Source organism: Gopherus flavomarginatus, chromosome 12, assembly GCF_025201925.1.
Source record: "Gopherus flavomarginatus isolate rGopFla2 chromosome 12, rGopFla2.mat.asm, whole genome shotgun sequence".
Taxonomy (NCBI): domain Eukaryota; kingdom Metazoa; phylum Chordata; order Testudines; family Testudinidae; genus Gopherus; species Gopherus flavomarginatus.
In genome coordinates, this window is record NC_066628.1 from 30,803,064 (window position 1) to 30,814,762 (window position 11,699).

The 11,699-nt window shown below is 49.8% G+C and overlaps 1 protein-coding gene across 1 annotated transcript; it reads left to right on the top strand.

Annotated features, from left to right (window-relative positions):
- Positions 1 to 1,520: 1,520 nt before the first annotated feature.
- LOC127032286 (cytochrome P450 2C5-like) lies at positions 1,521 to 11,341 on the top strand. The gene is made up of 9 exons (XM_050919478.1): positions 1,521 to 1,733; positions 1,997 to 2,159; positions 3,093 to 3,242; positions 4,613 to 4,773; positions 5,545 to 5,721; positions 6,500 to 6,641; positions 7,413 to 7,600; positions 8,438 to 8,579; positions 10,947 to 11,341. The coding sequence occupies exons 1-9, from the start codon at positions 1,557 to 1,559 to the stop codon at positions 11,126 to 11,128; spliced, it is 1,482 nt and encodes a 493-aa protein (XP_050775435.1). The 5' UTR covers positions 1,521 to 1,556; the 3' UTR covers positions 11,129 to 11,341.
- The last annotated feature ends 358 nt before the right edge of the window (positions 11,342 to 11,699 follow it).

Below are 11,699 nucleotides of genomic sequence, written 5' to 3' on the forward strand. Positions count from 1 at the left end.
CCTCCAGCAGCACAGCCTCTCACTCTCAGCTCCTTGCACCTCTTGCTCCCAGCTCTTCACACACACTTCCTGTCCTCTGGCTCTCCCCCCCCCCCCAACTGGCATGAGCTCCTTTTTAAACCCAGGTGCCCTAATTAGCCTGCCTTGATTGGCTGCAGGTGATCTAATCAGCCTGTCTGCCTTAATTGGTTCTAGCAGGTTCCTGATTACTCTAGTGCAGCCCCTGCTCTGGTCACTCAGGGAACAGAAAACTACTCATCCAGTGACCAGGATATTTGCCCTCAACCAGACTCCTGTATCCCACTGGTTTGGGTCTGTCACAATATATAAAACCTCCCAATGTGATGAAAAACTCCTGACCAGGTCTAGGAGCAACCTAGTTAATTTCAAGGAATGGGCTCCAAGCCATTTCAGGTGTGGCCCCAGCCCCTGGCCGCTTTCCCAACTGTTGTGGCTTAGCAATCTCATTTTCCTATTTTGACCAATGGCTTTCTCTCCGCTGTTACTGTGCCAAAGATTCATAACAACAAGAGGGCCAATGCCTAACTAACACTCTGATCCTGCAATGGGATAACTATAGGCAATTCCTTGCACTAGTGCAGATTCCTAGTCAGGACAGCCTGCCCGGACCCTTTTTCAGGGCTGCCCAGAGGGAGGGGCAAGTGGGGTAATTTGCCCCAGGCCCCCACGAGAGTTTTCCGGGGCCCCTGGAGCAGGGTCCTTCACTTGCTCTGGGGGCCCTGGAAAACTCTCGCAGGGCCGGGACCCCCAGAGTTTCTTCGGCACTGGGTCTTTGGTGGCAGAGGGTCCTTCCATCCCTGAATTACCGCCGAAGTGGGACCCACCGCCAAAGTGCCAGGTCTTTGGCGGTAATTTGGCAGTGAGGGCCCCCGTTGTGGGTCTTCGGGGCACTTCTGCCGCGGGTCCCAGAGCGGAAGGATGCCCCGCCACTGAATTACAGCCGAAGTGGGGGCCCCCCGCTGTCGAAGACCTCAGGGCCCCTGAATCCTCTGGGCAGCCCTGCCCTTTCTGCAGGATCAGGGCCTTGCTGAGTATACAAAGGACGTGTTGAAACCAACAATACACAAAGCAGAGCAAATGAAAAAACAAACAAACCAAGAGATGGGGGCAGGGGTGGAGGGCATGTTTATCTCCATGCTCTCTCGGTTATAGACATCTTGTTCTGCGTAGCAGCAATAGGGAAACCTTTTGAAACAAACAGCTCCTGCTGATGTCCGCTCCAGTGCGGATGTGTTCAATTAGTCACACACATGAGACAACATCATCTCTGTGTCACTGACCCTCAGAAGGGGAGATAAAGGGTCAGAGACCAAGATGCGATAAGAAATGACATTAAGTAACCTCATGTAGACACAGGTCAGTGTGTCACTGGAGGGGACAGAGACGCCCGGGAAGAGGGTGCTATATATAGAGAAGCCGGAGAGCAGATCTGGGCACCTCTCCACTCATCAGTGGAGTGCAGCATTTCACCCAGCCTTTCTGGCAAGCGAAAACAGTTCCTTTGCTGCCCTTCTGTGAGGGAGGTAACAGCAAGGATGGATGCTGGAGTGGCTGGGATCCTGAGTCTCTTTTTAATCCTCTCCACCATGTGCTTCATGCTTTGGAAAAACAACCAGAAACAAGGCCAGCTCCCTCCAGGACCAGCCCCGTGGTTCCTTCTGGGCAACCTGTGGCAGAAAGATGTTCTGCCCCTGCACAAATCCTACCAGAAGGTAAGGGACTTCCTTGCAGGCTAGTCTCACATTGCTGGCATTGGGATGCCCTTGGTAAGTTGTTCCAAAGGCTAGGTACACTTTCAAACGTAGGCCTTAGTTCTCCACCTATCTGTGCTCAGTTGGTTACAATATTCGTTGTTTGTCATAGATCTTCCCCAGTATTCAAAATCCCACCCTTATCTCAGCTTTAGGGCTCTTGGAGAGACTGTCAGTGATTTCTTTAGCTGTTAATGGAGCCCTCTCTGTACCTCTGCCCCTAGCTCAGCAAGAAGTATGGTCCAGTGTTCACCGTCTGGCTTGGCCCAAAACCAGCTGTGGTGCTCTGCGGGTATGAGGCGGTGAGAAACGCTTTGGTGGGTCAGGCTGAAGAATTTGGTGGACGTGCTGCTGTTGCCATTCATGAGAGAGTGACGGACGGATACGGTGGGTGTTTGGGTCTCTTCTCTTTTAGATTATTTTATTGCGCCTGGGATTTATGGTGAAGTCCCTGACTGGAGAGGTCTGAGAAGAGAATGGATGAAAGCCCCAGATAGGAAAGGATGTTCTAGTGGTTAGGGGACTTGCCTGTGCCTTGGAAGATGTGGGGTCAATTTGTTGCTCTGACACAGACTTCTTATGCATTCTTGGGCGAGTCACTTACTCTCTCTGTGCCTCAGTTCCCCATCTGTACAATCGGGATAATAGCACTGCCCTGCCTCACAGGGGTGTTAGGAGGATAAATACATTGAAGATTGTGAAATGTTCAGCTAACAGGGTAATGGGGACCAAAAGCATACCTACAGAAAACAGCAGTCCCCAAGGGTGTGGCATTTCCCCACCCCTTATGCAAGGGCCAAAGAAGAGCTAGTCAAAAAATACCATTCTAAGAAAGTTTTCAGGAGTCGATTTCATTCTGTTCAGCTTGAAATGGTCTTTTTCACAGTTTTTCATAGCATTTTTTCACCAGGTTTTCCGTAAATGAAAAATTTCCATAACTATTTTTAATAAAAAATGTGAACAATTTTGTTAACCTCAACAATTTTTCACAAAGGAAGCTGCTTTCACTATATGCAGATTCTGGCACATTATATAGAATCACAGGCCATCTTAAACCAGAAGCATTTATTAAATAAAACAGCTACGAACTATAGACCCAAACAAACAGACTTCCACACAGGTTGAGTTCCAGCTTTGTCACCCTTGTTCACCAGGGACAACATCCTGTCTGGAATTTTGTACAGCACACCCTACAGACATCACTGGCTGAATGATATGCTGCCCATAGTTAATTTTCCAGAAGTTATGGACTGTTTGTCTTTAGTAACCTGCTGTGGGTTTTGACAGTCACACAATAGATTTTAAACTGCATCTTTTCAGGGCTTGTCACTGGCAGTGAGAAGAAGTGGAGAGAGCTCCGCAGGTTCACAATCGCTACACTGCGGGATTTTGGGATGGGGAAGAAGACAATGGCGCAGCGGGTGCAGGAGGAGGCTCAGTATTTGGTGAAGGCAATGGCAAACATGGAAGGTAATTTGAACCCTATTCATTTAAATGGGCTGATACAAATAGAATAGCCTTGTTGTCTCAAGAAGCAACTCATATAAGCAAATGGGAGAGATCCTTATAGGAACAGGGACCTCGCCCTTATCTTAAACGATTAAGGGCCTGCTGGAAAGCCCTTTGGAATCAATGGAAAGACTCCAGTGCTCTGAGCCAAGCTTTTGGGCCCAGACCCTCCAAGCTACTGAGGAGACTAACTCCTATTTAAACTCCTAAATACCTTTGAGGACCTGAGCCTTAGCATCCCTCCCTCCCTTCCTGACGACCTGCTCTGTAAAATAGTCAGGGCCTCACTGAGCCTGGATGCAGATAGGGTAGCGCAAATGCACCCAGCACAGTTATTGCAGGAGAGACTGGGGATGGACCCTGTAGCTTTTGCCACAAATCGGGTTGATATTGGGTAACTCTCATAGAAAGGTTCACTGCAAAAGGGAAAAAAAATCGGAAGCTAAATTTCACAAGGCGACAGCTGTTAGAATAACACATTTCACTCTGAGTGCCAGCCCCTGAATGCACTTTCACCTAAAGGGCTAGGAACCGTGAGGACACTGCACAGAGTGTTCCTAGGCTCCACTGGATGATGTGTTTTTCCACATCCAAAGAGGAAACTGATACCTTTATCCAGAACGATCTTTAGTTTGGGTGCTCCCTAAATCTAAAATGAGAGAGAACAAAAATGTAGTGTCGCCCTGAGAGAGAGCGAGAGAGAGCACAGTATATGCATCTCCTTTGACAATCTGCACTGAGCTCTGCGAACAAAAATGGTGGCAGAGCTCTCCACAGAGGGAGAGAGCGTAGAAATGTACAGCACAAATAAAAACAGAAGAGTTACATAGCTAAATATGCCACGTGATGGACTGCAATGGGTAGGTGAATGGGTTCCATCCTTCCTCCCCACTACAAGAAGCACAAAGACAAAGCAGGTTTTCTGCGAAGTTCCAGAGGTGAAAAATGGGTCTCCTAGATGCTAGCAAAGGAGAGGAAGCCTTCTGGACCCCAAGCTCAGAAGATTATGGGTGGGGTATTTATTGGGCATTCCTACAGAAAGGGTAGGAGATCTGTGTGCCCCTTCTCAGTCTCCCCATGCAGGTAGGAGTGGATGGGTCAGAGAGCTGAGTGAGTCATTGAACCTTTCTCTGGACGGTGACTGGGCAGGACTCTTTATCTCAGTGGTTTTTAGATGAAAAGGGTTCCATCCTGGGGTTAACTGCAGTGATGAGCAAGAAGGGTATTATGTTTACAGGGGCAGGGAGGAGCTCGACTGCGAACAAACCAGAGATGCATGTTGCATTTGACTCTATTTGTTGTGATCTCCCTTGCCTCCATGGATGCCGCAGGTGAGGTGTTCGATCCCATAACCAGCATCAGGCACGCTGTTTCTAACGTGGTTTGCGCCGTTGTCTTTGGGAGTCGTTTCAGCTACAAAGACGAGGCCTTTCTGGAGCTGTTGGGCATGATAGGGAACTACATTCATTATTTCATCTCTCCCTTTGCACAGGTATGTACCAGCGCCTCCCCTCTGAGCCCATTGGGTACTTCCCATCTGAGCCCCTGGGGTATTTCTCCTCTGAACCCGTGGGGCGCCTCCCCATTCTGATACATCTCCCCATTCAGTTCAAAGGGAAGGCAGTGGAAAAACTCTCCTTAACATCAGTGGCAGCTGGACGGATCCAAAGCCTTCTGCAGTTAATCGTGAAACTCACTGACTTCAAGAGCTTTGGATCTGACCCCCAGGGCCAATGCAACCCATTAGGCTTAGGGCGCTAACATTTGGGGGTTGGCAACCGCGGCGGCCGGCTCTTCGGCCGCCCCGGTCGTCGACGGTATTTCGGGGCGGGACCTTCCGCTGCCTAGGGCGCCAAAAAAGCTGGCGGTGCTCCTGCAGATCCCTAGGCCCTGATACAGGGAAGCAACCCTCTTCAATGCACGTGCTTCAGTGGTGCCCTGAATGAGGGCCATGAAGAGCATTTTCCCACTTCCAGCCCTGCTGTGCATCAGCTGGCCCTGTGCAGTCCCAGGCCAAAATCTTCCAAAGTGGCCATTGAGTTTTATGGGGCCTCCATTTTTACTGGCCATTTTGGAAACACAGCTGTCAAAGGTGTGGCTGATTGGAGTGATGTGTTGTCACCCATGGATCAGGGCTGGAACCACATGTGACTACACATGTGAGAGAAATGATCAAGCCCTGCCTCCACATCCTGGGGGCCAGGGGGATGAGAGAGGTGCACCCACAATCTCAGAACAGCCCTATCACATCTCCTGTTCCCAGGTGTACAACACCTTTCCTGGCATCATGCGTTACCTGCCGGGACCACACAACAAGGTCTTCAATGAAAGTGAGAAGTTGAAGAACTTCATCCGAAAAAAGATTGACTCTCACAAGCAGACCCTGGAGCCAAGCTGTCCCCGGGACTACATTGACTGTTTCCTTATCAAGTCAGAGAAGGTACAACAGGGCCTGAATGCCTTGGGGCTATTTCTAACTCTAATGACAGCAGCAAGAAGGGACCCCATTCAATGGGCGTGCATAACATTGCATTCAGACCTAGGTACTGACTGATCAGCATGTTATGGGTTAATAGATGACAGGGACGTCATAATTCCCACCTGGCCCTGTATCTCCAGCTCAGCTGGTAAACTGAGGCTGGGTTCTAGAGTAATAGCAGACTCCCAATCAAGGGCTTTGCTATGAGACTGGCCTGCTCCGAGTCTTAGCTAAGCAGCATCTTGACCTAGCAGCTAAACTGGGGACTTAGATGAAGCTGGTTTCTCTTCCTCTCTCTGACACTGACTGCCTGTGAGACCTTGGGAAATTCACTTTCCTGCTGTTTGTTATTCTGTAAAATGTCAGTAATAATTCCTACCCCCTAGGCTCATGGTGAGGCTTAGCTGCCATTCCCAAAGCACTTTGTGATCCTAAGATAGAAGTTGCTACTCGCGAGCTAAGTGACCCATGTATTTTATAGAACTATCTGGGGAGGTGGATGCTGCTCAGGGCTATGAAACACTGAGGACCCCAGCTAGTGCTGAGGGCGAGGCAAATCCCAAGGCATGCCAGAATCCAGCAAAGCTGCTGTTCACAATCAGATGAACCCCTGTCTTCACTGCCTAGAGCTCTGGATGGGAACCAAATGCCTATCGCAGGCATGCTGTGCAGCCTGGGGATGATTTTACAGTTGTCACTTTCTTTAAATCCATGAACCCACCCCTCTATCCATTACCAGGGAAAGAGCACGTCAGGGGACATATTCGGCGACGAAAACCTGCTCATGGCAGTGTTTGACCTCTTTGGTGCTGGGACAGTGAGCACTGCCAATACCCTGTTGTTCTTCCTCTTGGTGATGGCAAAGTTCCCACAAATTCAAGGTACAAAGAATGGAGGTGTGGGGGGGTTCTTTTAAGTGGCTTTAAGCCATGATGCAGCAAGGGGACTGATTCAGATTCTCTCCCTCTGAGTGTGATCAGCTGAAGTACCCTATAAGAACAGACTAGTAGGTCCTCTTCAACACTGCCCAAGGGCCCCTGTGCTGTGAGGGGTTTGTGCAGAGATCTTTGCTGGATCAGGCCCCTTACACAAACACACACACACACGGACGGACGGACGAATGGTCAGGGTACTGTACAGGGTCCAGTCGCAGTTCACCCTTCTCTCTTCGCACCCTGCCTGGGCAGGATACACTGACTGAGCCGGGGTGGGTGCCCATGGCATGCTCCGCAATATGTGGCTACCAGGTGCCAGGCTAACCAGACAGAGGCTGAACCAGAGCTCTGTGTTTCCTGGTACCCATTCGGGAACGTCTCTGCCCTGCAAAGGGAGGTGCTTGCAGCCCAGGCTGACATACCCTCACTAGTTTTAACCTCGTTAGTGCAGCTAAAAATAGCAATGAAGACACAGCAGCATGGGCTAGCAACATGAGCACGGACCCAGGGGTGCTTGGACAGCCCATGCCGCTGCATCTTCTTTGACATTTTTAGCTAGCGTGGGTAGGACTACCCAGCTGCAGTCTCACCTCTGGCTGCTGTGTAGATGTAAAACCAGGCATTTCACTCCAGTTAGGCTGCTCTGTGTTTAATCTCTAAGCTCCCTCACATCGAAGGCAAGGGGACGTCAGTGCAGCAACTTCTAATCCTTTGCAGCCAAGGTCCAGCAGGAGATCGAGAAGGTGGTGGGGGCGATCCGTGCCCCTGACATAGAGGACCGGGTGAGGATGCCTTACACCAACGCAGTGATCCATGAGCTGCAGCGCAGCCAGAAAGCACAGAGCGAGAACTTCCCCCGGGCAGTGACTCGGCGCACAGAGTTCTGGGGCTACACCATCCCCCAGGTGCAGTAACTCCTTGGGACACTCTCAGGGGAGGGGTGGAGGGTGAGCCTTGGACTAGAACTACATCCCCTCCTCGAATTGTTTGCTTGTTTGTAAAGGTCCTGGCTCTTTCCCAGTCTCTGGCAGCACCGCACTTTTCAGCACAGTGGGCAAAGGCTTGTGATTCTCGCAACTGATGCTGCTCCTAGTTAGTGGCGAGTGTGATTCCACCTGCTTTGGGTTCTGAGGATCTGAACTGACCTCTCCCCATGAGCCATGCTGCTGCAAGCCAGAGCAGCACAGGTGCTCCAGCCAGGCTTGCCTTTCTCCCCATGGCAGGGAGCTGCTAGACTGACAGCCTGTGTGATGCTGGAATGTGCTCCCCCCTTGATCTCCTGGAGCCTCTGGCCATGCTGTAAAGCCCATCTGTGGAGTGCAGGTGGGCTGCAGGCCTGGGCTCATGTGACTTTCCTGTGTCCAGGTGGGCGGGGCAGCCCTGTCTGTTAATCTCTAAGGAGTTAGCATCCTGAGCTTAGCACGGGCACCTCTTGGGGATTTTATAAATCTAAAATAAATAATTCCTGGCCTGGTCTCAATTTCCTGCGACACAGTTTGGCTCCAAGCCAGCCCTGTGCAGGGGGGCTACACAACAACAACAATCTACTTAAGCCTTCCCTGAATGGGATGTCAGTGGTTACTTGCTTTGGCCCCTCTGCAGACTGTTTATTTACCTTCTGTGCACAACCAGACTTTCCAGCTGTCTCCACTGCAGGCTGCTTCTCCACTGATGATCAAGCTAATCCATTACCATATTTAATGTCTGCTTTTCCTGTCTCCTTCTATCCTTTATCTTCACAGGGCACAACTGTTATTCCAATGTTCAGGTCTGTGCATTCAGACCCAAAGCAATGGGAGACTCCAGAAGAGTTTAACCCAGGTCATTTCTTGGACGAGAAGGGGGAATTTAGGCCAAACAAGGCCTTTATGCCTTTCTCTGCAGGTAAAGGCTGGGATTTACAAAGGTCTCTGGCTGCATTTTGCTTTACAATGAGAATGTGTCAATGACCTGGCTCCTGCTCCCAGCAAAGTCAACAGCAAAATGCCTGTCTGAGTCTGTCTTCACTGCAAAGTTAACTCAGACTCTTCCCCAGGCATTGTGTCTAACCCCCCTCCTGTCCACACACAACCCCCGCTCACTCGAGTGTAAAGATGCTTTCAACCCCAGATAGCTGGCCCAGCTCGGTTTACATGCTAGAACTAGGGTGCTGCTTTCACTTGGGCTGGTAACCTGCCCACTTTGCAATGAGGAGGCAGGTTAACTCACTAGAGTGCTGGTGGTGCCCCAGTGTCATCCCACAGTTCCCCTGTGTGTTTGGAAGAACAGACAAGCTCACCCACAAGTCACTGGGAAAGAATCAGACAGCAGTTCAACTCACTGCAGCACCATGGGATGTGTCCCCCAAAATCCTAGCAAATCCCACAGGGGAGTATAGCACCAGTGAGGACAGAGCAACTTGGGTAGGGATTTTCACACACAGAAAAGGCTAATCCGGGTGCCGATCACCCATGCTAACTCTGCAATGAAGTCATATGCTAAGGAGAGTAGGATGGGAGTCCTTAGGGTATTTCTACACTGCAATATATGCCCAGGGTTCAAACACAGGCTCAAGCCTACTCCCCCTTCTGTCTACACACAACTCATGTGAACCCATGGCTTGGACCTCACAGGGATACACGGTTTGAGCCTGAGTCAAGCTGGGAGCCAGGGTCCAAGCTCTGCAGTGTAGACACAGCCCCTCTGGATTTGTGCTTTGGGAGTCCACCATAAGTATCCCATGACCAACTTCCTTTGTTCTCTGGACAATTAAGTTTGGTGGACAAATTTTCCCACACTGGACCTCAAACAAAGGGCTACATTTTGGCCACATTTTGAGAGGGTGCTAGGAAGTCTTGGACCTGGGTGGTTGGACTTGGGCCTGCATAATGCAATGGAGATGGTGGAGCCCCAGCTTGGGACCCAAGGTTCAGCAATTCCTAACCTTGGGTTACAAATGTGCGTAGATGCTCAAGCCGTAGGTTAACAAACCCAGGGTCTGCTAACTCGAGTTGTACTAACCCTAAGCTTACCCTGCAATGCAGACATACCCGGGAAGTGCATTTCAACCCTGGCCTCTGCACCAGTTCTAAAGGATTAAATAGGACTGAAGTGGCATATGAGTCTTATGCTGGCTCCTTTGCAGAGGGATGAATTTCACCATGATCATGGCTTGCAATAAGCATTCCACTGTAGGGTAGGACAATTATGTTCCCAAAGCCACTTCCAGCTGGTGCTGAGATGTTCAGTACGGGATCAGATTGCAAATGACTGCATGTGGTGGTTCAGAGGAAAGAATTTCACACCTGTCTGGATGCTGCTTGTCTGCAGATAAGCAATGCTTGGGGAGGGCTGATTATACCATGTGTAAACTACACACAGTCAGGGGAATGCTCTGTTCCCCTCAAGTGGTGGCAGAACCCTCTAGGTAGGTTGATGGGGCTACTACAATGTTACCTAACAGAGCTGACTCGTTTGGCTCAGATATTAGCAGAATATGCTTTTAGACCCTGAGGTTGCAAATTCAATTCCATCTCCCAGTGATCCAATGGAGGATGGGGTGGGGGCGGGGGTGCAGTTTTGTAAATGTCACCTGTTTTGGCATTACATGCCAAACACAACTCATTCTGTCTTTGCAAGTTAGATATTTTGGGTGGGATTTTCAGAAGTGCCTGAGGGAGTTAAGAGGCACAAGCCCCATTGAAAGTCAATGGGAGTTAGGCACCTCACTCAGACAGTTTTGAAAATCTCTTCCCTTTTTTCTGGGAGTGTCAGATTTGGGACGCTCCTGGTTTCATTTGGAGGGATTATTTGGGTGGCATGATCAGGTTGGCCGAAGTGGGGATTTGCCCAAGTCGGTCCTTGTAACAGGATTCCACTCTGCTCAGATCTCACAGAAATCTCTCATTGATCGTGGCAAAAGACAGATAAATAAATACTCCCATCACCCAGTCATACAGCAAACCACTGGGAGAATTGTGTGTGGAACCCCAGAGTCCTGGTTTTCATGTCTGTCCATGAGGCTTCAATGATCTTTTGATAAAGAACAGCTGTGAGGGTCCTGAATTATTGCTCACACAGCAGAGGAGGAAGGGCCTTTGGCCATTAAAGTAACGTGTGGTTGTGCTTTGTTTGGGTAGAGGCTAGGCTGGTGGGTCTCTGAACCCATGCCTATTGAACTCAAGAGAAAGCCTCGTATTTGACTTCAGTGAGTGTTAGATCAGGCCTTTAGCCTGTTTCTGTTGGTCTGTCTCACTTCCTTTTCTTTTCCAGGAAAGCGGATGTGCCCAGGGGAAGGGCTGGCCCGGATGGAGCTGTTTCTCTTCTTCAGCACACTGCTACAGAACTTCACCTTCAAGCTAGTGACCGATCTCAAAGAGATGGACATATTATCTCTGTGGGTGGACTACCAGAACAAGGGGCCATACAGCAAATTCCAAGTCATCAGGCGCTAAGTGTCTGCCTGAGACAGCGAGCAGGAAAGGAGAGAATCGCTTAGAATATCCAAAGCAACTGAGATGAACTGGGCTGGAGAAATGAGAATGCAGAGGAAACATCCACTGTGTGCTAACAACTGACTGCTGAGAACAAGGGTGTTTAAAGTGTTGGATTGGGGCTCAGAAAATTGGGGGTCAGTTCGCAGCTCTGACACAGACTCCCTGGGTGACCTCGGGCATGTCACTTAATCTCTCTGTTCCTTCAGTGGCCCATTTATAAAATGCAGATGACAATAATACTTCTGTTCTCCCACCCTGTGTCTGTCTTTTCTACTTAGACATAACAGCGACTGTCTCTCTTGCTAAATGTTTGTACAGCATCTAGCGCAATGGGAACCTAATTTTGGCTGGGGCCTTTACGCCCTACTGTAACAGAAATAATACCAGCCACCCCCGGATTGTCACATCAGTGTGCCCTGTTCATTGTTTCAAATCAAGAACAATGCAAAACGAATTCCCTTCACTGCCCCTGTCTACTGCAAACAGCCCTTGGGGGAGGCGGATGATTGTACAGAAAAAAGAGGATTTA

What these genes read in the sequence shown, in the direction of transcription:
- LOC127032286 (XM_050919478.1), top strand. Translation starts at nt 1,557, where the DNA reads ATGGATGCTGGAGTGGCTGGGATCCTGAGTCTCTTTTTAATCCTCTCC. An exon ending in TGCACAAATCCTACCAGAAG is followed by an intron (nt 1,734 to 1,996) that starts GTAAGGGACTTC and finishes CTCTGCCCCTAG; the next exon opens with CTCAGCAAGAAGTATGGTCC. An exon ending in TCATCTCTCCCTTTGCACAG is followed by an intron (nt 4,774 to 5,544) that starts GTATGTACCAGC and finishes TCCTGTTCCCAG; the next exon opens with GTGTACAACACCTTTCCTGG.